This window comes from Gopherus flavomarginatus, chromosome 5 (assembly GCF_025201925.1).
Source record: "Gopherus flavomarginatus isolate rGopFla2 chromosome 5, rGopFla2.mat.asm, whole genome shotgun sequence".
Lineage (NCBI taxonomy): Eukaryota > Metazoa > Chordata > Testudines > Testudinidae > Gopherus > Gopherus flavomarginatus.
This window is the reverse complement of record NC_066621.1, coordinates 147,067,029-147,093,988: the sequence shown is the minus strand read 5'-3', so window position 1 is coordinate 147,093,988 and position 26,960 is coordinate 147,067,029. Positions and strand designations below refer to the sequence as shown.

At 43.6% G+C, this 26,960-nt stretch overlaps 1 protein-coding gene and 1 long non-coding RNA gene across 5 annotated transcripts in view; both read left to right on the top strand.

Moving 5' to 3' along the window:
- The window catches only part of LOC127051001 (uncharacterized), a 427,926-nt gene that overhangs the window by 391,143 nt on the left and 9,823 nt on the right, over positions 1–26,960 (top strand). The window lies entirely within an intron of this gene.
- Positions 1–26,960, top strand: part of SLC38A6 (solute carrier family 38 member 6) — a 65,058-nt gene that overhangs the window by 29,480 nt on the left and 8,618 nt on the right. For 3 of the 4 annotated variants that reach the window (XM_050952659.1, XM_050952660.1, XM_050952662.1), the window contains 7 exons: positions 2,876–2,954; positions 8,103–8,185; positions 8,656–8,714; positions 12,033–12,098; positions 12,349–12,402; positions 13,290–13,369; positions 14,354–14,454. In XM_050952659.1, coding sequence (XP_050808616.1) covers positions 2,876–2,954; positions 8,103–8,185; positions 8,656–8,714; positions 12,033–12,098; positions 12,349–12,402; positions 13,290–13,369; positions 14,354–14,454 — 522 coding nt within the window. Of the gene's footprint in view, positions 1–2,875; positions 2,955–8,102; positions 8,186–8,655; positions 8,715–12,032; positions 12,099–12,348; positions 12,403–13,289; positions 13,370–14,353; positions 14,455–16,870; positions 16,897–26,960 lie in introns of all 4 variants that reach the window. The other variant, XM_050952663.1, reaches the window with a different exon arrangement.

Genomic DNA, 26,960 nt, shown 5'->3' with positions numbered 1-26,960 from the left:
GGAAAACAAGCTTTCCTGCTTTTTTCAGTTCCCGGTTGATTTCATAACTTTGAATGAACTAGTCATTGAACCTAACTAGCTGAATAAATTTAAGTGAAGAAGCTACTGCTGTCAAAAGCTGGTTTATCACTTCAATAAACTCAGGTTCCAGGTGCCTAGCCAGTGATTTCCAGCAGTTCAGTGGTTTGACTTTCTTTAAAGCTTGGCAGAATACATGTACTCTGTAATACTGTTTTTGGTATTTAATTTACATGATTTTAATAGATTATAATAAATTTAGGCCTTAACTTAGGTTTTCAATTTACAATTTAAAGTGTGTTTATTTTAAAAAAATCACCTTATTTAATTTAAATAAAAATATTTGATTTATTCATTTCAACCTTTGGGGTTTTCTCAGTCTCACCGAAGTGCTGTTCTTGTAAAATATGTAACTGTATTTGTTGATATGAAAAAGAAGCTGGAGTTACCCTCTTAAACAATGAACAGAGCATGGTATCCTGTGCAGTGCTGTTTATTCATGAGTTGTCAAAAGAGACATTCATATCTTATGTAAGCTTCATGGTATAAATATACTTAGTACATTCAGCACTGATTTTCTTTATATCCTAGAGGAAAGAAAAAAGGCAAAGAGAACATAAATTGGACAAGAAAACTGAAGTAGCTTGTTTAGATTATTTATTAGTATATTAGATTCTGTATACATACAGAAAGTAAGAAAGATACATACAAATGTTTAGCATGTGCAAGTTTCTTGTGGCACAATTAGCTCCCTTCTTGGGAGTGGAATTCAATGAAATAGGACTCCAATTTGAAAAACAAACAGTAAGCACACAACAAAGGATAAGCAATTAAATGGTTAGCCAGAGGCTAATAGAAATGCATGGGAAGTGTGACATCATGTATTAGCAGGAAAACTTTCTACAGCTGAAGTTGCAATAGAAATTATAATTTTAAAAAATCTTTCTGAAGGAGATAAGTGTGTTAAACTTCAGACCTGTGTACATAGAATGAATTGTATAATACAAGTAAGAGAGAGAGACTGATGGACGGTTAATGATGAATTATAAATTACTGTTTCTTGACTTCGGGGTTTTTTTAAATCTATCTTTTTGTATGAATGTAACTGTAGGTCAGCATCAGAAAATTCAGTTCTTTGTCTTCTTCCTATGGTAATACTGATATTTTAAAAATTATATTCAATTATACATATTCTTATATAGCACATACCATCTAATTTCCATAGTAAAAGAATCAAATTGGTGACACCAAATAAAATTTCTCACCAGGCCTTATCAACAGCTGTGTTTCAACAGGGAAAAACAGTTCTAGATTGGAAAAATCTGAGCTTTTTAATACAAAGAAGTGAATATTTCCTTATTTAGTGACCTAGCAACTGTTTTTAATTTAACCTTGGTGTAGGTATATGTCACTTTGTATTAATACATTTCACTTTCTTTATAGAGACCACATTCCTTCTCTTCAGAATTTACCATTAACTGTTTCAGTGCAGCATCTTCTATGATTACTAACTTTTAAAGATTGGAACAATCTATTTTATTTTTTATTGCGTCTAATCTTAAAATCAGCTTTCAGAAATGTGCTATATTTGGTTTCAACTTAAGTTGATTAAAAACCCCAAAATAATTGAGTATATTGGAGTAAAACTTTAATCTTATTAAATCCAGAAAATGTTTTTCAGATTTTAAAAATATTTAAAGCTTTTTCAGCAAATTCCTAAAATCATTCAGTTCTGAAGGGTAGAGGGGTACCTTCATGGTAGTTTTAGGTGTGTCTTATAAGCTACTGTAAAACAGAACTAATCACTGAGTAATTTTCGGTTGGTCTTGGAACTATATGTAAACCTCTACAGACAGTGAAGGCACAGTAACATGAGAAGTAGCCTCTTCTAGAGGCTAATGGGTTGTAGATGAAGTAATATATTAATGAGTAATAGCAAAGAAAGTTGTAAGAGTTGTTGTTTACCCGCAAGGCTTTTTACAGAGCGTAATGTTTAACTGTATATATTTGTCTATATCATTGCCCTCATCTAAACAGAATCATAAGTGCTTAATTGTGTGTCATAGTTCCTATGCTGTTGATTATTAATAGAGATTCTTCTTTGACTCTAAACTGTTCTGTGCTTTTTAAGCAGAGGAACAGAATTCTGTCTCTGTTATTCCCATGACATTCCTAGTGGCCACGGTATGCAGGGCAGGGACAACCTTTGAAGTCCTAGTTGACTACTGCATATTTGTTATAATTCCTTACCAGAAATATTAGTAATTTTGTATTGTAAAAATATTTCAATCCTGTAGTTGCCGAAATTGTTACAATGTATATTAGATATTAGTGTACTGACTGACTTCAAAAAAAAAAAGAAAGTGCATCATTTTAAATATTTTCTAAATATAAATAATTGTCATGATTTGTTCTCATAATTTAGTACCCCACAGATATTTTTTTATTTATAAAAGAAGTGGGAAGAGACCATGCTGCAGCCAGGCTATCGGTTGTAGATCAAGTTTAAGGAAGAAAGTTCAGCAAGAAAATCCTTTTTTTTTCCAACTTGTATGGGATTTTCTCTATTTTTTTTCATACTATCTATCTTTAGTGTCCTATAAAATGTTCCTTATTTCAGGATTCTCATGTGGTAGTAATCTCTTTGCTGCTTTAGTTAATGGGTGTAGTGCATGTGGATTTGTAGATATTTCTAACGGAAGTATATGAAAAAAAGCATTAATTTTGTCTGTGGTGCCACTGAGTCTAATAACTAGCTGGGATGTTACGTTCCAACCATTCTGGGCAAGCCATGCTAATTGTAATTACTAGAGATGCTAGTATTCCAGTACTAAATCTGTTCCACTTCTATTCACAGCTATGTCATCTTACCTTTTAATTGTTAAATCTGAACTGCCTGGTGCAATTGCAGGATTCATAAGTGGACATGACAGCGGGTAAGAGAAAAATGTTTCAAACACTATATAATGGAAGAAAGTAAGTCCTGTAGAAGGAGTTCAGCTCTGTTGCAAAGTATAGATACCAACATTTCCCTTTGATTTCACACGCTAAAAAATTAGTGATTTACGGGAGTTCCTGGAACACAGAATGCTGTTGGCATGTTTGAGTTCTTCATCACATACAAAAATAGAGCCTGATTCTGTTCCTTCATAAATTTCACATTGCTTTAACTCCATAGATTTTAGTGAAGTTATTCCCAAGTAGGAAATTAGCCCTGTAATTTCTGAGCTTGATTTTGCAGCCTTTGAAGTCAAAACTCCATCCAAAAAAAAATCTCTTTCTACATCAGGAAGCAAGAATCTTTTGAGAACTAAGCTTGAAAGGAGAAGGCAGAAAAAACAAAACATTTAAACTGCTGTCATGTTATCACTCTGCATATTGTTAAACCGCAGTACAGAACCCAGCAGGCATTCAAATTTAAATATTTGTTGTCTTGCTTCAATAATTGGACTTGTCTTGAGAAACATGCCAAGTTTTCGGACATGGTTTATAATTCCCCAGCTTGGCTTCCATTAAAGAAATTATGCTTTGGAAGTACAGCTATATAGTTATATATAGCAGGCAATGTACTTTAGATCTGAATCAGATCCATCACAAGAAAACTGGCTCTCCTAGCTAAGAAAAATGTTCCAGCTTCAGCTTTAGAATATCTTATTTTGGTTGTTACAGTGCTGTCACTATTCATGACAATATGTTTTAGGTTGTGTTATGGCTGTTTTGCAAACTCTTATTTTTCGGAGATTTTTTCACTGTTATAATATTTTTCTCTGGGCTGAAGCTCAGTATACAAACTCTAACAGAGAGACACTGTGTATGCGAGTGATACAAACACAGTACATAAATGCTGTAGTGCTTACTTTAAAAAATGTTATTTTTGCTTAATTTAATTTTTTCAATTTGTTACTTTTTATGGTTATAATTAAAAACTGTTGTCACTTAGGGAAAGAGCATTCTGTGATAGTCTGAAATTTTTTTTTAAATAATAGGGGTCATTAATCTATTAAAGCTCTATATAAAATGGTAATGTTTTGTATTTGCTTTTAATTTGGAAAATATTGCCATAAGCTTGGAAAAAAGATGTAATTGTTGTCTTTAACATTGTAACTAATGTCATCTTCCACCTTCAACCTGATACTTTAATCCCTCTCTGAGCACTGTGACATTAAGCATATTGAATTGATTGGGTAAGTGTTATGGAAAAAAATCTTTATTTTTGCAGTCCAATATAGCCAGACATTTACTACTGATTTTACTTTACTTTTAAATAATGGGTGTGTTCATTCAGAGTTGACTCTTTCCAAGAAAAATTTGTAATAAGGATTGTAGTAACTTTTAATCATCTTTTCATAATTATTGGCATTCATATGGCAGTAGAATCTAGAGGCCCAATCAGGAATGTGGTCCCATTTTGCTAGGCACTGTACAAGCGTATATCGTGACACAGTCCCTGTCTGAAGACCTTTCAGTCTAGAAGAAAGAGTTGTATTTCTTAATGTACCAAAATTTCTGCCTGATACAGACTCCGCCAAACTTTGCTGGTTGTCGTGTAAATAAATTCATATGTTCAAAACGAGAACACTACCAGAATATGTATCTTACCTGAAACATACTGAGGGTTCCTTTGATCTGATCCATTTCCATTTGAAGTCAATGGAAATCTTTCCACTGTGGGCATGATTGAACTCCCATAATCTGTTCCATATATAAAACATATTCTGAAATTACTGATTAAGCCATAATCAAAGTGCACACAGTGAACTATGACATTTTTCCTTGTTTTTTCTGCATGTCCAAAGCCTGTTCACTTCATCTATAACTTATATAGTTTAACTTTTTCTCTAAAGCTTCACATAGCAGCCTGAATTGTCATGATGGATCAGAACCTTCAATATTTTTATTTCATTTTGTCCATTTGTTGCAATCTTAATGTATACCTCTTTGGTAGTTAATTTGTAAAATTGTAGGAAATAATTAAGCACCCAAAATGCGTAATCAAATATCAAACCTAAAGGTAGCCTTAAATATGCAAGGGACATAAATATTGAGTGGTTGATTTAACTAATTATAGTAGGAAATTTGTTTCCAGATGTGGTTACATGACAGTTTTGTTTCTGTTAGGTCAATATGGCATCTGATATGCTTTCATTTTGGTGCATGGTTTATCTTAAACTTCAGTTAGTTTAGCAAATTCACACACTTGAAACATCACTGTCTGTGAAAAATGAGTTTTATATGCATGTATAGGATCTAAATATGCATGTATGCAATGTATTTAGAGTATGTATATGCATGTAAATTTTTCTGTAGATAAAATTAAAAAAATATATAAGTGTTTCCAGGCTTAGGACAATAGTTTGCAGTGTGCCTTAATGCCTATTTTGTATATTTAAAAAAAAAGTACAGTACACACAATTGTTAATTGGAAATGGAAATGTTTCAATCAGTCTGAATAACAAGAACTCCATATATTTTTTGACGATGACATGAATGTAGTTTAAAACACAGACTGCGTCAAAATGTTGTAATTTGTGAGCTCTCTGTTAACATTTAATGACCCTGTCAGGAGGATATGATTGATGCAATTAAGTTGTCTTGCCTCTGTGTTGTATAACTGATATGGACTGAGAGTAAGAGCCTAATTTAGAACATATGATGGTCTTGTCCTGTTCTATTTGGGAATGGAATTAAATCAATTTATAAATTTCTGTTTTTAGTTAAAATCTGGAAAAAAAGAACATCTGCTTGCCAAAACATTTGCAGTACAACTAAAAACTTATACTCCATATTTCATACTTGGAACATTTTTATCATAGAGGAGTGAAGTTACAGTTCAAACCAGTTTTATAGGAAATCTAAAAACTTTCATTTTGAGAGAAAATATTTTATACTTTATGGAAAAACTTGGGGGGCTGTTTGATCACTGTTTCATTCTTATATTTTTAATAAAACATAACTTCCATATGTCACACTAAAACACTTCAAGAATCTTTTTGTAATACTTTTTTGTGATTTGTATTTCATATGTTGTAGTTGTATTTTATATGATTTTTTTTTTGAAGAATGCATTTTCCAAACATAATAGTATTGATTAGTACATGCTAACCAAAAAACTTTTGCCCTCCTAACTCATCAATGGTTACTGGTACTGTAATCTATTGATTGTTTAGCTGTTGGTCTAGACAGTCATGTGGCTTAAAACAGAGATGCTGCTGTATACTGCAGCGGAGGTACTTCAGCTTACCCCTCACTTAGTGGAGCATTTATAGTCCTTATACTTACCTCCTCTATTAATTTTAAAGCTCATCAGCCACCTTGTGGGAAACAAATTATGACAAACTGTGAATTAAAATGACATGTAAATATATTGGGGGCACACTTTCAGGGAATGACCTCAATAAAGTACTGAGTAAATACAACATTTTAAAGCAAACATGAGGGACAAATTGTAAACAGTGAGGAAACTGGCAATATATTTATCCAAGATGGCTGCTGCTATTACTGCTGGAGCTCTGCTGTTGCCTAGGCTGGTGGTATTAACTGACAGTGCTCCTAATGGCTGCAAACAGCAAAGTTTCATTAGAAGGTAACTGAAGCTGTAGCACATCAAGGCAACAATACATTTTTTTTTTTTAAAAACCTGTAATGTAATGTTTCTACAAAAGTTTTCAATACATAGCAGAATGGTCACTTGACTTGGAAGTATGACCTCCAGTTGGCAATAATGCTGTCAGCTTGTGGAGTCTGGGCTTTTTATCTCACTATACATAATACTTTTTTTTAAAACAGGACTGGTAGTTGTCCAGTAGTTGACAGTCTATATTTTTCATAGATAGTACATTTTCTATAAAACTCAGGTCATCTGCTTCTTTTCTTAAATGATGTCTTGAGGGCGCTGCCTGTGTATGAAATGCTAACCATATCCTGGACTACACAAACTCTAAGGCCAAAGGCCAAGGTGTTTATAGGTAATAAACCTGAAGGCTGATGTGCAAAGTATTTATCAGTCAAGGATATGGTGGTTATTACCAGGTTATCCCGGAGCACCCTGTGTTACTGTTTTTAATAACAATTTGTACCTTTATACTTCAGGTTCTTTGGAGAAGGGACTCTAACTTTTTGGATGAATTTTGACTTCTGTAAAGCATTGTGTACCTCTTTGATGCAATATATGTAAATGACAAAGAAGATTTTCTTTCACCCCCTTTTTCTCCTTTACTTTTCTTGTATCTGTGCCCCTAGGAAATGATTGGCCACTTCTCCCACAATAAATATTTTAAAAAAATAAATATTTCATTCTCCCTTCTTTCCTTACTCGGTCTCTCTTCTCCTCAGAAAACATACATTTCTCATAAACATTATTTGAAGACTGAATATGATGGATATAGATGTTTTCTCTCTGCTGCCTGCACCTAGCAGCATGTTTTTCACTGAAACTTGGGCAGAATGGAGAAATAGGGTCTTCAAAAAATCATTATAATTTAATGAATTAAGTATGCTTGTGTATAGCTTAGCTGTCCGTGTTTGGCACCTTGGAGGTGGAGATGAGCCAAGGTCATGTGGGAGAAACAGGATAGGGAAAAGAGTGGGAAGCTGAGATGGTCACTTTTGTTTTGGTCATATGGATGTGTGGTTCTGAGAGCACCAGTCAATCAGATTGCAGCTGGCATACTGTACAGGTGTTGAGATTTAACCATGGTCCTGGAAATCCCAGTGCTGTGATCAACTACTTTTGTCTGAGCTCAGGGTTTTGCATCCTGCATAGTTATTAAGAAGTAATTACAGCTATGTAAATCAGGCCTCTTCCACCAATCTCAATGCAAGTATTTGCCTACCAGAAAACTGTCTAGAGTGTTGGTCATTCCTGTATTCTGACCATTGGAGAACTCCATTTCAATACAACCATATATATATGAACTTAAAAATACAAATCCTTATAGTGAGCATGATGATCTAGCGATGCTGAATTAAAAAAGCATATTTTTCTCCTAAGGATTATTTGTCCAAGGTAAGTGTTTAGTAAAATAGTATATGTATATTTTAGGGCCTTTGAACTTTGTGCAATTTATAATTAACTTTTCCAATAGGTCATGGTATCTTGATGGCAGAGTGCTGTTACTGATTACTTCAGTCTGCATTGTTTTTCCTCTTGCACTTCTTCCAAAAATTGGTAAGTAATTTAAGGAAAGAAGATAGTATTATTCTATTTTAGTAGCAATTACAACTGAGGACTTAAAAACCTTAATGGGTTATTTATTTATTTTAGCTGGCTGGGGGTTGGTGATGGTAGGGACTATTCAAGTTATTGTAGCACGTTCTGCCTTCCAGGCCTGCCTAGTTAACCTATTACTTGGGTTGCAATAGTATTTTGTCTGCCATACTAAAATAAAATCTTTACAGCAGAACATTAAAGAGCTGCATTTACTTACAGCATGCCATTAGTGGTAAGCCAGTTCTAATTCTGCCCTACAAAACTACATAAATGATCTGTGACAGGCAGTTGGAATGTTGTTATTCTGAGTCTTAAGCCCCAGATACCAAACCCTGTAATAGAAAACATGCCTAAAATGTAAAGCTTTAGCTGTACATTAGGATCAATTTTCTTATAAATTGCCTTTTATTTTTACTGTTATTTTACAGGCTTTCTTGGCTATACAAGTAGTTTATCATTTTTCTTTATGGTGTACTTTGCTCTTGTGGTAAGTTAAAAATCAGTGCACAGCTTATCTAGCTAACATTTTCTTATTGTTTAAATGCTTTTATGATTCTTTCCTTTTTTTTTCCTTTTTTTAAAGTTCTCTGTAAAATTAAGAGTTTTTTCTCTGTGTCCTGGCATACACTTTTTTGGACAGGATAAGTTTGTTTTGCTGAAGAGGTATGAAAATATGTATGAACTTTAAAGCATGTGAAAAGATTTAAAATAATTATATTTTGGTCTGGTAAATGTAACAATATTTTTGTTTTGCTGACATGGCAGTGAAAACTGGCACGTACACTTCATTTTCCTACTTGTGGAATGGAAATCTGTTTTCTTAGCTTCTAACTATTACTGTAACTAGCACAGGAAGAAAATGTCATATTACAAGTAAATTAAATTTACATGTGAAATGGAGTGAGACAGTTCAAAGTGAAACTGCTCAAAAAGAATCCAAGAGAACTAGAACTTAAGCAATTTACATGAATACATCAAACACCTTCTTTGCAACTGAAAGGAAAACTTCTTTCCTCTGAGCCATTTGGGAGATTTTTGACCCTGATATTCCCCTATTGTGGGCTCTGTATAGGAAACAGAACCAAATACTGGAGCTGAGATCGGTTATACAGCCCTAGGAAGAGAATTGTGCCTTAGAATTACATTGCTTTTTACTGGAGAGAATATACAGTTGCTAATGCACAAATATAGGATCAAGAAGGTATGTAAACAAGAGTCCTATTTAGAAGCATGGCAAAATGCCCCCTGCTTTACTCTGGCTTGCATTGACTTGCACGGCAGACTTATTGTATAAAAGGATAAACATTGTGGAAAATGAGTCCAAAGAACATGCCATCAGGGAGAGCAAGGCAGCCCATTAGGAACTGAACCGTGTGATAAAACCAAACTTCAAAGCTGTCCAAAACAGCTCCTTAGGGGATCTGTCAAGAACTGAAATGCTCTTACAGGGAGGTTGGGAGGTAATCTTCTGCAACTTGGTATTATGGAGCAACAATAACGTCTCCTAGTTAACAAGGCTGAAAATGAGTTTACATTATTAGCTCAGTGTTTGACCTCCCCTCTGAAATACATTTTAAAAAAGCTACCACTCTCAAGAATTATTGGTTAGATCTTGGGCTGAGGTAGGTGCAGTGAGTTTTCAAATGCACTTTGTAGTCCTTTTACATTTAAAAGGAAATGTGTGCAGTTTTCAGAAATAAGTCATTTTGATGAATGAAAAGATCTGAAAAAAATTTTTTGGTGTAAAAAGAAATGTATGCACAAAACCATAAGAGATGAACGTAAACTATAAGAAAGATTCTCACATGGATACTGCAGAGGTAGAAAGCATTTTGGTTCCAGGCCCAGAACTTGTGTGTGGAGCTAGAAAAGTCTCTGTATTTCATGGATGCGGCCTTGTTAACTACATTTCTTATGAAGCTGTAAAAATTGCATGTTTCTGCCTTAGTTTTTACAGGACAAATTAGGAACTTCAAAGAAATGTAAGTGAGGCCATATGCCATGATGTATGTTTAAAGAAAAATAATACTGTTGGGCAAAAATTTAAGTTTTTTTTTTTTTAACTACTACTCTGAAAATCTGGAAGCTGTATAAAATGCAATTTAGTTTTCATAGTTAACTACTTTGAAGCAGGTGATATGTACTATTGAAATACATGTTGTAGTTTGCACAGTATTAATTTCTGTCATGATAGATGTACTTCAATTTGTTGCAGAAGAAATCTGCACCAGTCATTGGAAGTAATACCCTTATTTTACATATACAATAATTCTGTACAATCGGCTTCATGTACATACTGTCTCCTTCAGCTTTTGCTTGTGAGCAAAAATTTAATATTCCCTGCTGCAGGGATAGGCACCATATATCGCTCATGTCTTATTTAAGCACCATGGTCTAGTGCAGTGGGTCCCAAACTGTGCGGCACTCCCCCCTAGGGGGCCATGGAGGAACGTTCAGGGGAGCGCATGGCGGGGCCCAGGCCAGAACCCACAGTGGGGAGAAGGACAAGGAGGGAGCGGCACCCAGTTCTGCCACCATCCCTGCTTTCAGCCCCACCTCCGCCCCATCCCCTCCTTCAGTCTCAACTCCTCTGCTGAGAACAACTGTGCTGTCATGGGGAGGGGGTCTGGAGAGATTCCATTACTGGTAGGGTGGGGGCACAACAGGAAAAGTTGTGGGACCATTGGTCTAGTGTATAGGGCATTAAACTGGGTTCTATACCTAGATCTATGTTCTGCTGTGTGACCTCAAGCAAGTCTTATCACCTCTCTATACTTCAGTGCCCTCATTTGCAGTGGAAATAATGAAACTTACATGCATTTGCAAAGTGCTTTCAGTTCAGCTGACGAAAAGTATTTTAAAAGTTTCTAAGCTGCATAATTTAAGACCTGTAGTTATTGCTGCAGAGTTTTCTTGAGCCTGTGTTGCAAGGTTGCATGAATAGCATACCATGTACCCACCATTCCCTCTGGCCACACTTTTGCTGCTCCATGAGAGTGGGAAGCTTCTAGTCATTGCTTTCTTGAGAATGCCACAGGTTTGTATGTGTACCTCAAGAAGAGTTTGTGTGAGCTTGAAAGCTGCTCTCTCTCAGCAACAGAAGTTGGTCCAATAAAAGATATTATTTCATCAATCTTGTCTCTCTAACAAGTTTGTACAGATAGTTGATAGATTTTCAGAGATAAAAGGACAGATCTCTATTTTATCCCTGTTATGAATCTGACCCCTTATTATTTCAATTTTAAAGCCTCAAGCAAGTGATACAAAGAATTTCTAGCCTCTAAATGTAGATGACTGGAATGAGAAATGTGGACAGAGCCATAAATACAGTGACAGGAAGAGTGCAACTATAATTATAAATGAACTCATGAGAGGAAAGTCATATTTTTTCCTTAATTTCCTTCTAATTTTCATTCTCATGACATCGAACTGTCAAAACCCTCAGTGTAGGTAAAACTCCGTATAGCTTTCTGGGAAATATTAGGGTTTTGGTTTGAGGGGTTTTCTTTTCCCACTTTTGCCTTCTAATTGCAACCATGTTTCTGCCATTGCAACATTAGACCTAGACTCCAGCCATGCCTCCTTTAAGGCAGCCTTTAATATCTAATTAACTGGCTGGGAATGATGTTGACAGGATTTTCTATCAAATCCTGACTATCTTCCTTGCCCAGCTCTCCAGGTTGTATGCGATTGACACAGTGCCCTGTATTACTGTGTTTATCAATATCCTCATATTATAGTTATTTATACAATACCCCAGCTTTTAGACAGTCTTGAAAATATTAAATACACTCTGTCTTTACAGGTTGTAATAAAAAAATGGTCCATCCCTTGTCCACTGACATTAAACAGCCCTATAGAGATCTTCCAGGTAACATATATGCTATTTTGAAGCTTTTCTGTGTTTTTAGTAATATAAATAATTCTTTCTCTACATCAAACCCTCAGGTTAGTAATATTTTATAATTTAAAAAATAGTTGATAAATCCTTAATTCCTTTTCATTCATATAATATTGATACTCTTTAATTAGCATGATTTTATTAGCTTGAAACAATGTGATCTAATGTCTGTGGTTTGTAGTCAGTCATTTCCCTTATTTTGTGTATGTATCTTGCACAGATTTCAAATTCTACTGAGGATTGTAAAGCAAAGCTCTTCCATTTTTCCAAGGAGGTAATGTGCTATGTGTCTTATTAACAGGTGGGGTGTGCAGAGGTTTTGGTTTTTTGATAGATATGAACTCTCCTGGCTTAGGGCATAAACCAATGTTTTCTAAAGGAATAGCTGTAGGTTGGGAGTACCCAAATATGCCTCTCAGTTGTTCTCCAGTGACTCAGCTTTCATTTAAAAAAAGTTTCTAGCTGTTAGTTGTGCAGAAGAAAAATCACCCCCCTGGCAGTTTTACTGATAAAACCTTGAGTATAGACAGCCTTCAGACTTCATTTGCAAAAGATTTTTTTTAGGTCTTTCAGGTTTCTGAATGCTGGAACCAATTTTTAAGAGACATGAATACTGATTTTTTTTAACTAAAAGTTCAAGGCAAGTTAAAGGAGTCAATTTAACACACTAATGTTGCATGTTATAGACAGCTGTACTTGTAATTTAGTAAGTTTCATGCTAAATAAATGACCAGTTGTAGTATTTTTACTGGCCCTATAGCCAAATCCTACTCATTTTACTTATGGGAGTAGGCTCAGGAACTAAAGTGGAAGTACCTACATGAGTAGGGTGAGTAGGATTTGGCACTCTGGGGCCTTTAATATCCAAAAAGAGTCTTGCAGGCCATACCCTCCACTGTCAATGGAAGATTAACCTTAAATATGACCATTGGCTGATATACTGGAGTTCTTAGCTGAAATGGCACAGTTGCATGAAAAAATTGGGAAACCCCTATTTGGTAGCATGGAGATTATCCAGAAGCATTAATCCAAAAACACTCCCATTGATTTCAGGCATTGGATTATGGCCGTGAAGTAGAATCTTAGGTACACTCAAATTAATTTACAGCTGTTTATAGTGAGAAATTATGTTTTCTTTGTTTTCTCCCCTGCTCCTTTTAGAGTGCTTATGCCATCCCAACCATGGCCTTCTCATTTCTCTGCCATACATCAGTATTGCCCATTTACTGTGAGCTCCAAAGGTAATATATAGAAAGCAAATAATGTTAAAATATAACGATAGAGTTTTTCATATTCAATCAACGTTGTCAGTAAATCTGTTCCGTATTTAACTTAGTGCTGTTGAACAATGACAAGGATTTATCCTTTATATATTAGGTAGTCAAAATTTTCATCTGAGGCAGCACTGGGATTTGCTTCTTAGGCTATGTCTACACTACAAGCCGGGGGTGTGATTCCCCTGCTTATGAGCACATAATCATGTTTGCTTACAAAGAGCTAGCGAGTATGAATTATAATGTAGCCATGATGACATGGGAACCATCAGCAGAGGCACAGCTGAGCTATGCCATGCCAAATATGTACCCACTGTTTTCAGGCAGGTTTGTACTCAGCACAGCTCACCCCTGCCTCTGCTGTCCATGCTTCCATGGCTAAACTACTATTTATACTCGCGCTAGCTCTCCATCAAGCTATTGAGAATAGGTGTCCACAAGCAGGGGAATCACATGCCTAGCTTGTAGTGTAGACATAGCCTCTGACTATATTTGTAGCAGAGAAACTAGCAAATATGTTTTGATTGTCTACTGGCAAAAAACAAAATCCACAGACATTTACTAGCTGATTTTTATAGCAGCCAGAGAGCCTGCATTTGACCAAATCACCCTGTGTGGCTCAGTTGATAGGATACTGAACTATGTTTTATTCCTGGCTCTGACATTGACTTGATGTGTCATCTTGGGCAAGTCAGAACTATGGGGTGGGGGAGTTCACCTCTGTGTGCCTCAGTTTCCATGTCTGTAAAATGGGGATAATGATACTTGTCTTCATGTGTAAAGTGATTTGAAATCTGCAAATACAGGGACCAGCAGAGTATTGGGTAATGATAAACCACAGGGGTTCGTCCCTGTAAAATGTAAATTGCAAGATCATTCTAAAGATAAACTGTTATGTGTTCAACACCTCAACCCATAATAATTATGGGGGGGGTGTATTTTGCATTTTAGTCCATCGAAAAGCAGAATGCAGAATGTAACCAACACAGGAATTGGTCTGAGTTTCCTACTCTATTTTGTGTCTGCCTTGTTTGGGTATCTTACTTTTTATGGTAAGTATGTTCTTAACAGTTCTTTAAAGGTCAAGATAATAGTGAAGAATGTTCTGGTTTATCATGTATTGCATAGTGCATGTACTGATTCTGCCTGCTCCCAAGGATTTTTTCATTTGATTTGTGTGTTAAATAATTCATTCTGTTTGAACATACATAAAGCGTACTATAGAATGCATACGGAGGAATAAAATATTTGGGCTATTTAAAATAAGGCCGGTGTTGCACATATGAAATAGTTACGCCATTTAAGGACCAGTCCTGCAAAGGCTTACAGATGTGCCTAGCTTTGTAAAAATTAGCTTCAGTATGGTTACTCAGTGTGTAAATTCAGGGTATGTCTACATCTACAATTTTGCAGCACTGGTTGTTACAGCTGTATTAGTACAGCTGTATAGGGCCAGCGCTGCAGAGTGGCCACACTTACAGCAACCAGCGCTGCAAGTGGTGTTAGATGTGGCCACACTGCAGCGCTGTTGGGCGGCTTCAAGGGGGGTTCGGGGAACGCGAGAGCAAACCGCGGGGAAGCAGGTCTCCTTCCCCGTTTTGCTCCAGTGTTCCCCGAACCCCCGAGCAAGCAGGCCTCCTTCCCCGCGGTTTGCTCTCGCGTTCCCCGAACCCCCCTGCAAACCGCGGGGAAGGAGACCTGCTTGCTCGGGGGTTCGGGGAACGCGAGAGCAAACCGGGGAAGGAGACCTGCTTGCACGGGGGTTTGGGGAACGCGAGAGCAAACCGGGGAAGGAGACCTGCTTCCCCGCGGTTTGCTCTCGCGTTCCCCGAACCCCCGAGCAAGCAGGTCTCCTTCCCCACGGTTTGCAGGGGGGTTCGGGGAACGCGAGAGCAAACCGCGGAGAAGGAGACCTGCTTGCTCGGGGGTTCGGGGAACGCGAGAGCAAACTGGGGAAGGAGACCTGCTTGCACGGGGGTTCGGGGAACGCGAGAGCAAACTGGGGAAGGAGACCTGCTTGCACGGGGGTTCGGGGAACGCGAGAGCAAACCAGGGAAGGAGACCTGCTTGCACGGGGGTTCGGGGAACGCGAGAGCAAACCGGGGAAGGAGACCTGCTTCCCCGCGGTTTGCTCTCGCGTTCCCCGAACCCCCCTGCAAACCGCGGGGAAGGAGACCCGCTTGGGGGGGGATTCGGAGAACACCGGAGCAAACCGCGGGGAAGGAGACCTGCTTGATTACCAGAGAGGCTTCCTCAGGTATGCTGGGATACCTGCTTATTCCACGGAGGTCAAGAAAAGCGCTGGTAAGTGTCTACACTTGATTACCAGCGCTGGATCACCAGCGCTGGATCCTCTACACCCGAGACAAAATGGGAGTACGGCCAGCGCTGCAAACAGGGAGTTGCAGCGCTGGTGATGCCCTGCAGATGTGTACACCTCCTAAGTTGCAGCGCTGTAAGCCCCTCACCAGCGCTGCAACTTTGTGATGTAGACAAGCCCTCAGTGTGTATGTAATTCTTTGCAGGATTAGGGCCTTAAACACTATACAAGTAAACAGTTCACTTACTTAATTGGGATTAGTGAAATATCTTCTAAGATCATGCCTACATTCGAGAAGCTTGACATGCTAATTACCATTTGGTCAATCCAGTGCACCTGTAGCACAACATGCAGCATTGAGCCTGCTCTGCCTTACACCAACGACTGGATCAGTAGCAGGATGACCCTAGGAGCTTGGAGGTGTAAAGGTGGTTACGGTGACCTTTGCAACTCTCCAAAGCACTGCCAAGAGCAGTATGGACACATCACAGAGCCCATGATAAGCTGTAGGTTTCTTGTATGGATTTATATGAATAGAAATCTGTATGATTAATGAAACAAAAACAAAAGTTTAAACAAACCCTCCAAGAAAACTTTACTAAACAGCCTCGCTAATTATTTGTATCCTACATTCCTCCATACAAAATGACATTTTAAAGACACTGCTGCTATCCGCAACAGAAAGGCAAACCAGAGTAAGCACAAACACAAAATGATACATAGAGTATGAATCACCCTGGACGTGGGGACCAAGGTGTGCATTCTGTTGAAGGTCTTTTTACAGGACCCTTGCCATTTTGTTAAGGGCGGGGACAGAGAGGGTGGTAGTCATGTTTTGTTGATGAATTTTTGTAATTAAACAGAAAATGAGGATTTCCAATTATAAACTTGTACATATAAAAATCACCCGACCTGTTCAGCAGACTCCCTGAGTTCTGCTTTTCCGTAGATTTTGCATGGAAGTATGCTGCAGCAGCAGTGTAGTAACTATGCAATTGACGATGCAGTTCTTGAAGACTTTCAAGTACCATATTTTTATAGCTGGGGCTTAAATATAGGTGACTTAATAGTCTTTCCGATAGGCTTGCTTCTCCCAAATACTTAGATTTCAGAACTCTTAACTACACAATGGCTTTCTTTTTTTAAAGGTCTGTCATAACATTGTCAGAAGTAGGTGAGTGTCCATTTAATATAGCAGTTCAGTCTTCCTGTAAAATATAGATAGAAGCTAGTCTGCATCAGTGTGATATGTCAACTGTGTGACAGTGTTTGCAGTACCGTCATATAATGTTGCAGTGTTACATCTTTCCAAGAGAAAGTGGTTCAGCTCTATATGTATCCAGCTTTATTTTCACATGATTATACATTTTGTTCATAGATCATGCATGCCAAAGTTATATATTCTCAAGTTTCCATCCAGCAATCTGGATCAACTGCCCTCTGCTATATGGTAGCATTATACAAACATGGTCACTGAAATGCATTACTGACCTGCATGAGGATTCTTCTTTCAAATTGCTTCTCAAAGTTCACTCTTCTCTTGAAGTTAACATGTGTTAATCTCTGTCAGTCAAAGTAAATAAAACTCTGAACCAAACGGTAGGGGGGGAATTGCTCTTAAAAGAACCCTTGTCTCTCTGAGTATTTTGTGTTATGTGTTTAGAATGTCTGTGGGCTTGGGACAATGTGGCGCAGCAAATAATTACTAATCTGCAGGGGAAATAGTTTTGAGTTCTTGCAAAAAAGCATGCTGCCTCTTCAGAGCATTAACGTATTTCTGTTGTAGGCTCAACAAATTCCTATTCTCAATTACGTGGTGGAAACTAGCAGTCCCTACCTCAATGCCTTTGCTATTGGTGTAGGACTGCTCCTGCCAACTTTCTAACCTGACTTTTACTGCCTTCCTGCAAATTAGGGTATTTTCCCCCCTTCATTCCCGTTTGTCTATTCCCTTTGCTTACTTTCTAGCCAGCTGGATCTGACAATGACAGAGCAAATAAATTATCTAGGTTTCCCCTCAAATGATAAAAAATATCGGGGATAGCTGCGTTAGTCTGTATCCACAAAAACAACAAGGTGTCCGGTGGCACCTTGAAGACTAACAGATTTATTTGGGCATAAGCTTTTGTGAGTAAAAAACCTCACTTCTTCAGATGCATGGAGTGAAAGTTACAGATGCAGGCATTATATAATGTGTCATGTGTCCTTATGTAATGCCTGCATCTGTAACTACTTCTTCCAGTGATTGCTCATATCCATTCCAGTTAGGTGCACGCGCGCCGCATGCACGTTCGTCAGAAGATTTTTACCTAGCAACACTCGGTGGGTCGGCTGGGCACCCCCTGGAGTGGCGCCGCCATGGCGCCGGATATATACCCCTGCTGATCCAACCGCCCCTCAGTTCCTTCTTACCGCCAGTGTCAGTCGTTGGTTCAGTGGAGTGCGGTTTCACTGACCTCCACCTCCCTAGCTACTCGTAGTTCTCTAGTTATTTTGTTGTGTATATAGTTCAAAGTTATATAGTTATAGTTAATTTTTATTATTCATAGTTAGTGTATAGTTAAGAGGGGTTTGGGGATTAGCCGCTTCCCCGCTCTCGGTGCCAGGGCCCATGCCCGGTTCACCGGGTTTCAAACTGTGCTCGGCCTGTCATAAGCCGATGCTGACAGGAGATCCACGTGACTCCTGCCTTAAGTGCCTTGGGGAATCTCACCTGGCAGATAAGTGTCACATTTGCAAGGCTTTTAAGCTGAGAACAAAATAGGAGCGGGACTTTCGGCTAAAGCAGCTCCTCATGGAGGTAGCTCTTACCCCTCCACCTTCTGCACCGAGCACTGGTCCATCCGCAGGCAGAAGCACCACCTCGGCACCGGACCGCGCCAGTACTGCCAAGGCCTCTCGGCACCAGCCGTCGCCGGCACCGAAGTGGACTCGGCACTGCTCCCTCTCCCCGAGGTCAAGAGAGCCTAAGACTCCTGCTGCTTCCATGCCACCTGCACCGCAGCCACAGAGCTCATCTAAGTTGGAGTGCCCGGCACCGACGACGTCAACACCGTCGACTGCTGTCCCACAAGAGCCATCGAGTCCGGTGCCTGACAGCTCCGTGGCACGCGCCATGGTTGAGCTTACTATTCCCTCCACGCCGGAGACATTCTCAACGGTGAGGGATCTGATTGCCATGACAGAGTCAATGCTGCCTCAACCCCCGGCACCACCGGTGCGGGTAATACAGTCTATCAGCAAGCCTGCCTTGATAAGGCCATCCTCTGTCGGCACAGCAGAGCGGCACCGTTCATGATCACGGTCCTGCAGACGCTCCAGGTCCTGTCGGCGCTCCCGCTCCCAACGCCGCTCGCAGTCCCGGTACTGTTCTCCTCCTCGGTACCGGTCGCACTCATGGCACCGGTCGGTATCCCGTTCGCCGGCCTGCTACTCTCGGCACCATTCCAGCTCCCGGCACCGCTCCAGGCACCGTGACTCCCGTAGCTGCTCCCGATGTCGAGCCTTGAGATCTCGGTCGACCTCCCGGCACCGCTCCAGTCGCAGGTCCCAATCTCATTCCCAGTACCGGTACGCCTCCCGGTACCGGTCCCCAGTGTCGAGTAGGGCAAGGCCCGCTAGAGACAGAGACTCTGCCCAGGGCTTTTCAGCACCTCCATGGCCATCCAGACACGCATCGGTGTTGTCCCACGCGGACAGCTCTTATGCTCAGGACTGCGATTCTGATGTGCCCACCAGAGTCTTCCAAGAGACCCACGCCTAGGACCAAGGACCCCATCAGTGGTCTTTCTGGACACCTTGGGCGTACCACCAGGCCCAAGGCATACCAGTAGTTCCGTCCTGCTCTGTCTCATCAGAGCACCAAGCGCCAGAGGCGACGGTTAGCCGTCCCCCTCCGACTGCTGCGGAGGAAGTCCCAGGTTCCTCTGGAACAGGAGATCGCCCAAGAGCAACATGCCACTCAGGACCCGCTCGTCGCCAGCATCTCCTCTTCCTCTTCTCCAGATGAGGCGGTGGCAGGAACATCCTCCTCGAGCCCTCCTCCAATCGACCTGAGAGCCCATCAAGACCTCCTAAGGAGGGTAGCACTCAATATGAACCTCCAGGTGGAGGAGGTCCCGGAGGTAGAGGACCCAGTAGTGGACATTCTATTGGCGGATACCCCCACTAGAGTGGCCCTGCCGTTTATTCGGACCATCCAGGCGAATGCCGATACTATATGGCAGTGTCCAGCCTCTATCCCTCCTGCGGCCAGGGGAGTCAAGCGTAAATATATGGTGCCCTCTAAAGGGTATGAATACTTGTATGTCCATCCTCCTCCCTGCTCACTAGTCATCCAGTCTGTTAATGAGAGGGAATGCCATGGCCAGCAGGCACCAGCCCCGAAATTGAAGGAGGTTAGGCGAATGGACCTACTCAGCCGCAGGGTGTACTCGGCAGGGGCCCTACAGCTCCTGGTGGCAAATCAACAAGCCTTGCTTAGCCGCTATAATTATAACACCTGGGTGGTGGTGGGTAAGTTTACGGACCTTCTCCCTCAAGACTCCCGCCAAGAGTTCGCTGCCCTCTTGGAGGAAGGGAAAAAGGTGGCCAGAACTTCTCTCCAGGCGTCGTTGGATGCAGTAGACTCAGCAGTCAGGACTCTGGCCTCTGGTGTTGCCATGAGGCGCATCTCATGGCTTCAGGTTTCAAACCTCCCACTGGAGCTGCAGTATACCATTCAGGACTTACCATTTGATGGTAAAGGCCTCTTCTCGGAAAAGACTGACCCCAGGCTGCAAAGCCTGAAGGACAACAGGGTCATAATGCGCTCTCTCAGCATGCATACGCCGGTGACCCAACGCAGGCCTTTCCGTCCCCAGCCTCACCGCCCATACTCTGTGCCTAGACAAAGACAGGACTTTAGCAGACGGCGTGGCCGAGGTGGTTGCAGACAAACTGTTTCTCCTACTTCCTCCCGGCGTGGTCCCAGTTAACTTCAGATCGCTGGGTCCTACGCATGGTGGCCTATGGGTACCACCTCCAATTTATTTCAACCCCGCCCTCCCGCCCTCCCACCCTCCAACCCTGTCCCTTTTCAGGGACCCCTCTCACGAGCAATTCCTCTTACAAGAGGTGCAGACGCTCCTCGCCATAGGAGCTATAAAGGAGGTACCGATGGATGAAAAGGGCAAAGGGTTTTACTGCCATTATTTCCTAATCCCCAAGTCGAAGGGAGGTCTCAGATCTATCCTAGACCTACGAGGACTTAACTAATTTATGATAAAGTTGAAGTTCCGTATGGTATCCCTGGGGACAATTATCCCGTCCTTGGATCCTAGAGACTGGTATGCCAGCCTCGTTATGAAAGACGTGTACTTTAACATCGCCATCTTTCCTCCGCACAGGAGATACCTCCGCTTTGTAGCCAACCGTCAGCACTTCCTGTTTATGGTCCTGCCGTTTGGCCTTTCTGTAGCCCCAAGGGTGTTTACGAAGTGTATGGCTGTAGTCACCGCCTACCTCTGCCGACGTCGGATACACGTTTTTCCGTATCTGGACGATTGGCTCATCCGAGGGGCCTCCGAGACACAAGTCACTCAGCATGTGGGCATCGTCAAGGACCTATTCACGCGTCTAGGCCTGATGATCAATATAGAGAAATCCACTCTGGTTCCCACGCAGAGGTTAGACTTCATAGGAGCTATCCTGGACTCCAGTCTAGCCAGAGCCTGCTTACCACAGCTGCGGTTTCAGGCGATGGCAACAATCATCTGAGGTCTACAGAATTTCCCGATGGCCTCGGCTTGCACTTGTCTTGGTCTCCAGGGTCACGTGGCTGCCTGCACGTTGATAACCAAACACGCCAGGCTTCGCCTCCGTCCTCTCTAAGTTTGGCTGAACTCGGTATACCGCCTGGGCAGGGTCCCAATAGACACGAAAGTCACCATTCCCCCAAGCACCCTAGGCTCCCTAGAATGGTGGCTAACTCCCTCCCTGGTGTGTGCAGGGATGCCGTTCCATCCGCCCCAACCCTCAATGTCCCTGACGACGGACGCGTCATCTCTCGGCTGGGGTGCTCACCTCGGTCACCTTCTTACTCAAGACCTTTGGTCTTCTCAGGAGCTGGCATTACACACAAACGTCCAAGAACTGAGAGCAGTCCGCCTGGCGTGCCAGGCGTTCCAACAACAGTTGCGAGGTCGTTGTATCTCAGTGTTTACAGACAACACAACAGCCATGTAGTATATAAACAAACAGGGAGGGACACGATCCTCCCCCCTTTGTCAGGAGGCCATCCAATTCTGGGACTTTTGCATAGCCCACTCGATAGATCTGGTAGCGTCCTTTTCTCCCAGGTGTTCGGAACACCCTGGCGGATCCACTCAGCAGGTCTTTCCTGTCTCACGAGTGGTCGATCCACCCAGACGTTATGCATCCTGTTTTCCAGAAGAGAGGATTTCCCCACATAGACCTGTTCGCTTCCTGCAAGAACAGGAAATGCCAGATGTTCTGCTCCTTCCAAGGTCTCTCCCCGGGTTCGATCTCGGACACTTTCCTGATGCCGTGGAAGAGCCAGCTCCTTTATGAATTCCCACCATTCCCACTGGTTCACAAGGTCCTGCTGAAACTCTGCAGGGACAGAGCGCGCATCATCGTGATCGCTCCAGCGTGGTCCACGCAGCACTGGTACACCACGTTGCTCGACCTGTCGATAGCCAACCCAATTACCCTGCCACTCCACCCAGACCTCATAACTCAGGACCACAGCAGGCTTCGCCACCCGGACCTGCGTGGCTAAACCAGTCAGAGTTGCGTTCCTCTGAATCAGTACGACAAGTTCTCCTGGGTAGCAGGAAGCCTTCCACCCGGTCAACATACCTGGCCAAGTGGAAGCGTTTCTCCTGCTGGTGCGAAACGCTTAATCTTACTCCCACTGAGGTCTCTATCCCCTCTATTTTGGACTGCCTCTGGTCTCTCAAACAGCAGAGCCTAACAGTATCATCACTGAGGGTACACTTGGCAGCCATCTCTACCTTCCACCCAGGCGAAGGTGGTCATTCCGTGTTCTCACATCCTATGGTTTCAAGGTTCCTCAAGGGCTTGGAGCGCTTATACCCTCAAGTATGCCGCCCAGCCCCGACCTGGGACCTCAACCTGGTTTTAACCAGACTTACGTCTCCTCCATTCGAGCCGTTAGCAACCTGCTCGCTACTATACCTGTCTTGGAAGACAGCTTTCCTCGTAGCCATTACATTGGCCAGATGAGTCTCCGAGCTTAGGGCTCTTACGGTGGATCCGTCGTACACTGTGTTCCACAAAGAAAAGGTGCAGTTGCGACCACACCCGGCTTTCCTCCCTAAGGTGGTTTCGGCCTTTCATGTTAACCAGGACATCTTTCTCCCGGTCTTCTTCCCGAAGCCACACTCAACGCAACGGGAACAACAATTGCACTCCCTGGACATCCGTAGAGTGCTCATGTTTTATATTGAGCGGACAAAACCGTTTCGTAAAATGCCCCAACTCTTTGTCGCGGTAGCAGACCAAATGAAAGGCCTACCTGTTTCCTCTCAGAGGATCTCATCTTGGGTGTCGGCGTGCATCTGCACTTATGATTTGGCTCATATTTCCCCAAGCCACATCACCGCGCATTCTACCCGGACTCAGGCTTCATCTGCCGCCTTCCTGGCTCATGTACCTATCTAGGAGATATGTTGCGCAGCTACCTGGTCCTTGGTCCACATCTTTGCTTCATATTATGCTCTGGTTCAACAGTCAAGAGATGATGCAGCCTTTGGCTCAGCAGTTCTTCTTTGAGTGATTGCTCATATCCATTCCAGTTAGGTGTGCGCGCACCGCGTGCACGTTCATCGGAAGACTTTTTACCCTAGCAACACTCGGCGGGTCGGCTGGGCGCCCCTGGAGTGGCGCCACTATGGCACCAGATATATACCCCAGCCGACCCAGCCACCTCTCAGTTCCTTCTTACCACCCGTGTCGGTCGTTGGAACAGTGGAGCGCGGCTTAACTGACCTCCACTTCCCTAGCTACTCATAGTTTCTCATTATTGTGTATATAGTTATAATCCTTTAGAGAGAGAGAGAGAGAGTCATACTTACATTACTTCTTTATAGCATAGTTAATTTAGTAATAGTTAAGAGGGGTTTGGGGATTAGCCCCTTCCCGGTGCCAGGGCCCATGCCCGGCTCACTGGGTTTCAAACCGTGCCCGGCCTGCCACAAGCCGATGCCAACAGACGATCCTCATGACTCCTGTTTGAAGTGCCTCGGGGAATCACACCTGACAGCTAAGTGCCCCATTTGCAAGGCTTTCAAGCCACGAACAAAAAAGGAGCGGGACATCGGACTTAAACAGCTCCTCATGGAGGCGGCTCTCACCCCTCCACCCTCGGCACCGAGCATTGGTCAGTCGGTGAGCAGAAGTGCCTCCTTGTCACGGGACTGCACCGGTACGGCCAAAACCTCTCGGCACTGGACGTCGCCGGCACCGAAGTCGGCTCCACTCCGCTCCCTCTCCCTGAGGTTGAGAAAGGCCAAGACTCCTGCTGCTACAACGGCGCCTGCACCGAAGCCAGAGAGTGCGCCTAAGTTGGATCACCGCGGCGCCGACTAGGTCGGCACCGTCAATTCCGGTCCCACAAGGGCTGTCGAGTCCGGCGCCTGTTAGCTCCCCGGCGCGTGGCGCAGTAGAGCTGACCATACCATCCACGCCAGAGACATTCTTAGCGGCGAGGGACCTGATCGCCTTGACAGACTCGGCACTGCCTCTACCCCCAGCAGCTCCGGTGCGGGTAATACAATCCATAGGCAAACCGACCTTGATAAGACCACCATCTGTCGGCACAGCAGACTGGCATCGCTCACGATCGCGGTCCCGCAGACGCACCAGGTCCAGACAGCGCTCCCGCTCCCGACGCCGCTCGCAGTCCCGGCACCGCTCCTCTCCACGGTACCGGTCAGACTCGCGGCACCGGTTGGTATCCTGTTCACCGGCTCACTGCTCACGGCACCGCTCCAGCTCTTGGCACCGCTCCAGGCACTGTGCCTCCCGAAGCCATTCACGACACCGAACTTCGAGATCTCGGTTGACCTCCTGGAACCGATCTGGTCACAGGTCCCGATCTCGCTCCCGGTACCGATATGCTTCCCGGCACCGGTCTCCGATACGTAGTGGAGCGAGGTCCGCTGGAACATCTGCCTATGGCTTCGCTCCTCCATGGCCATCCAGACACACTTCGGTGTCATCCCATGCGGACAGCTACTATGCCCAAGACCGCGATTCGGATGTGCCCGCCGGCATTTTCCAGGAAGCCCAGTCTCAGGACCCAGGCCCTCACCAGTGGTCCTTTTGGACACCTTGGGCGTACCACCAGGCCCAAGGTGCTCCGTTAGTTCCGGCCCGCTGTGCTCCATCAGAGCACCGAGCACCAGAGGCCACAGTTAGCCGTCCTCCTCCACCTGGGATGGAAGAAGCATTAGTCCACCCATCAGTCTCCCCGGTACCACTGGAGCAGGAACTAGCACAAGAGCAAGAGGCCATACAGGACCCGCTCGTCCCTGGCATTTCCTCTTCTTCCTCTCCAGATGAGGCAGTGGCAGGAACTTCCTCCTCGGGGCTGCCTGCAATAGACCTAAGAGCCCATCAGGACATCCTCAGGAGGATAGCGCTCAACATGAACCTCCAGGTGGAGGAGGTCCCAGAGGTGGAGGACCCTGAAGTGAGCATCCTGTCGGCGGATACCCCCATTAGAGTGGCTTTGCTCTTCATCAGGACCATCCAGGCCAATGCCAACACCTTATGGCAGTCCCCAGCCTCCATCCCCCCTACGGCAAATGGGGTCAAGCGTAAATACATGGTACCCTCTAGGGGGTATGAGTATCTATATGTCCACCCTCCTCCCTGCTCGCTAGTTTTCCAGTCAGTCAATGAGAGGGAGTGCCATGGCCAACAGGCGCCAGCCCCAAAGTCAACGGAGGCTATGCAAATGGACCTACTCGGCCGCAAGGTGTATTCGGCAGGCGCCCTACAGCTCCGGGTGGCAAATCAGCAGGCTCTACTGAGCCAATATAACTACAATACCTGGGCGGAGGTGGGTAGATTCACAGAATTACTCCCCCCGGACTCCCGCCAGGAATTCGCTGCTTTCTTAGAGGAAGGGAGAAAGGTGGCCAGAACCTCCCTCCAGGCTTCGCTAGATGCGGCCGACTCGGCAGCCAGAACTCTGGCCTCCGGTATCACCATGAGACTCATCTCATGGCTACAGGTTTCCAGCCTCCCGCCAGAGCTACAATACACCATCCAGGACTTACCCTTTGATGGTAAGGATATGTTCTCGGATAAGACTGACCCCAGGCTACAAAGCTTGAAAGACAATAGAGTCATCATGCGTTCTTTGGGCATGCATACACCCGTTACCCAACGCAGACCTTCCGTCCCCAAACTCATCGCCCATACTTTGTGCCCAGACACAGGCAAGACTTTGGCAGATGGTGTGGGTTGGGTGGGCATAGACACCAGTCAGGACCCCAAGGGGGCCAAAACCACGGTCCCTCAAAACCACCAGCGGGACCAAAGTCCGCCTTTTGAAGGTACACCCGAGGACGGCGTACCAGTTTCAGGCCAGGATCCCTTTTCTCCTTTCTCGAACCGCCTCTCCTACTTCCTCCCAGCTTGGTCCCAATTGACCTCAGACCTCTGGATCCTATGCACGGTGAAACAAGGATACCACCTCCAGTTTGTTTCAACCCCGCCTTCCCACCCTCCAACCCACTCCCTCTTCAGGGACCCCTCTCACGAGCAATTCCTCCTATAAGAGGTGCAGACGCTCCTCGCCATAGGAGCGATAGAGGAGGTACCAAAAGACGAAAAGGGCAAGGGGTTTTACTCCCGTTACTTTCTGATCCCCAAGTCGAAAGGAGGCCTCAGGCCCATCCTAGACCTGCGAGGCCTCAACAAGTTCATGATAAAGTTGAAGTTCCGCATGGTCTCCCTGGCGACCATTATACCGTCCTTGGATCCTGGAGACTGGTATGCTGCCCTCGATATGAAGGACGCATACTTTCACATCGCCATTTTTCCTCCACACAGGAGGTATCTTTGCTTTGTAGCCAACCGTCAGCATTTTCAGTTTACAGTCCTTCCCTTTGGGCTCTCCATGGCCCCAAGAGTGTTTATGAAGTGTATGGCTGTAGTCACTGCACACCTCCGCCGACGTCGGATACACGTATTCCCGTATCT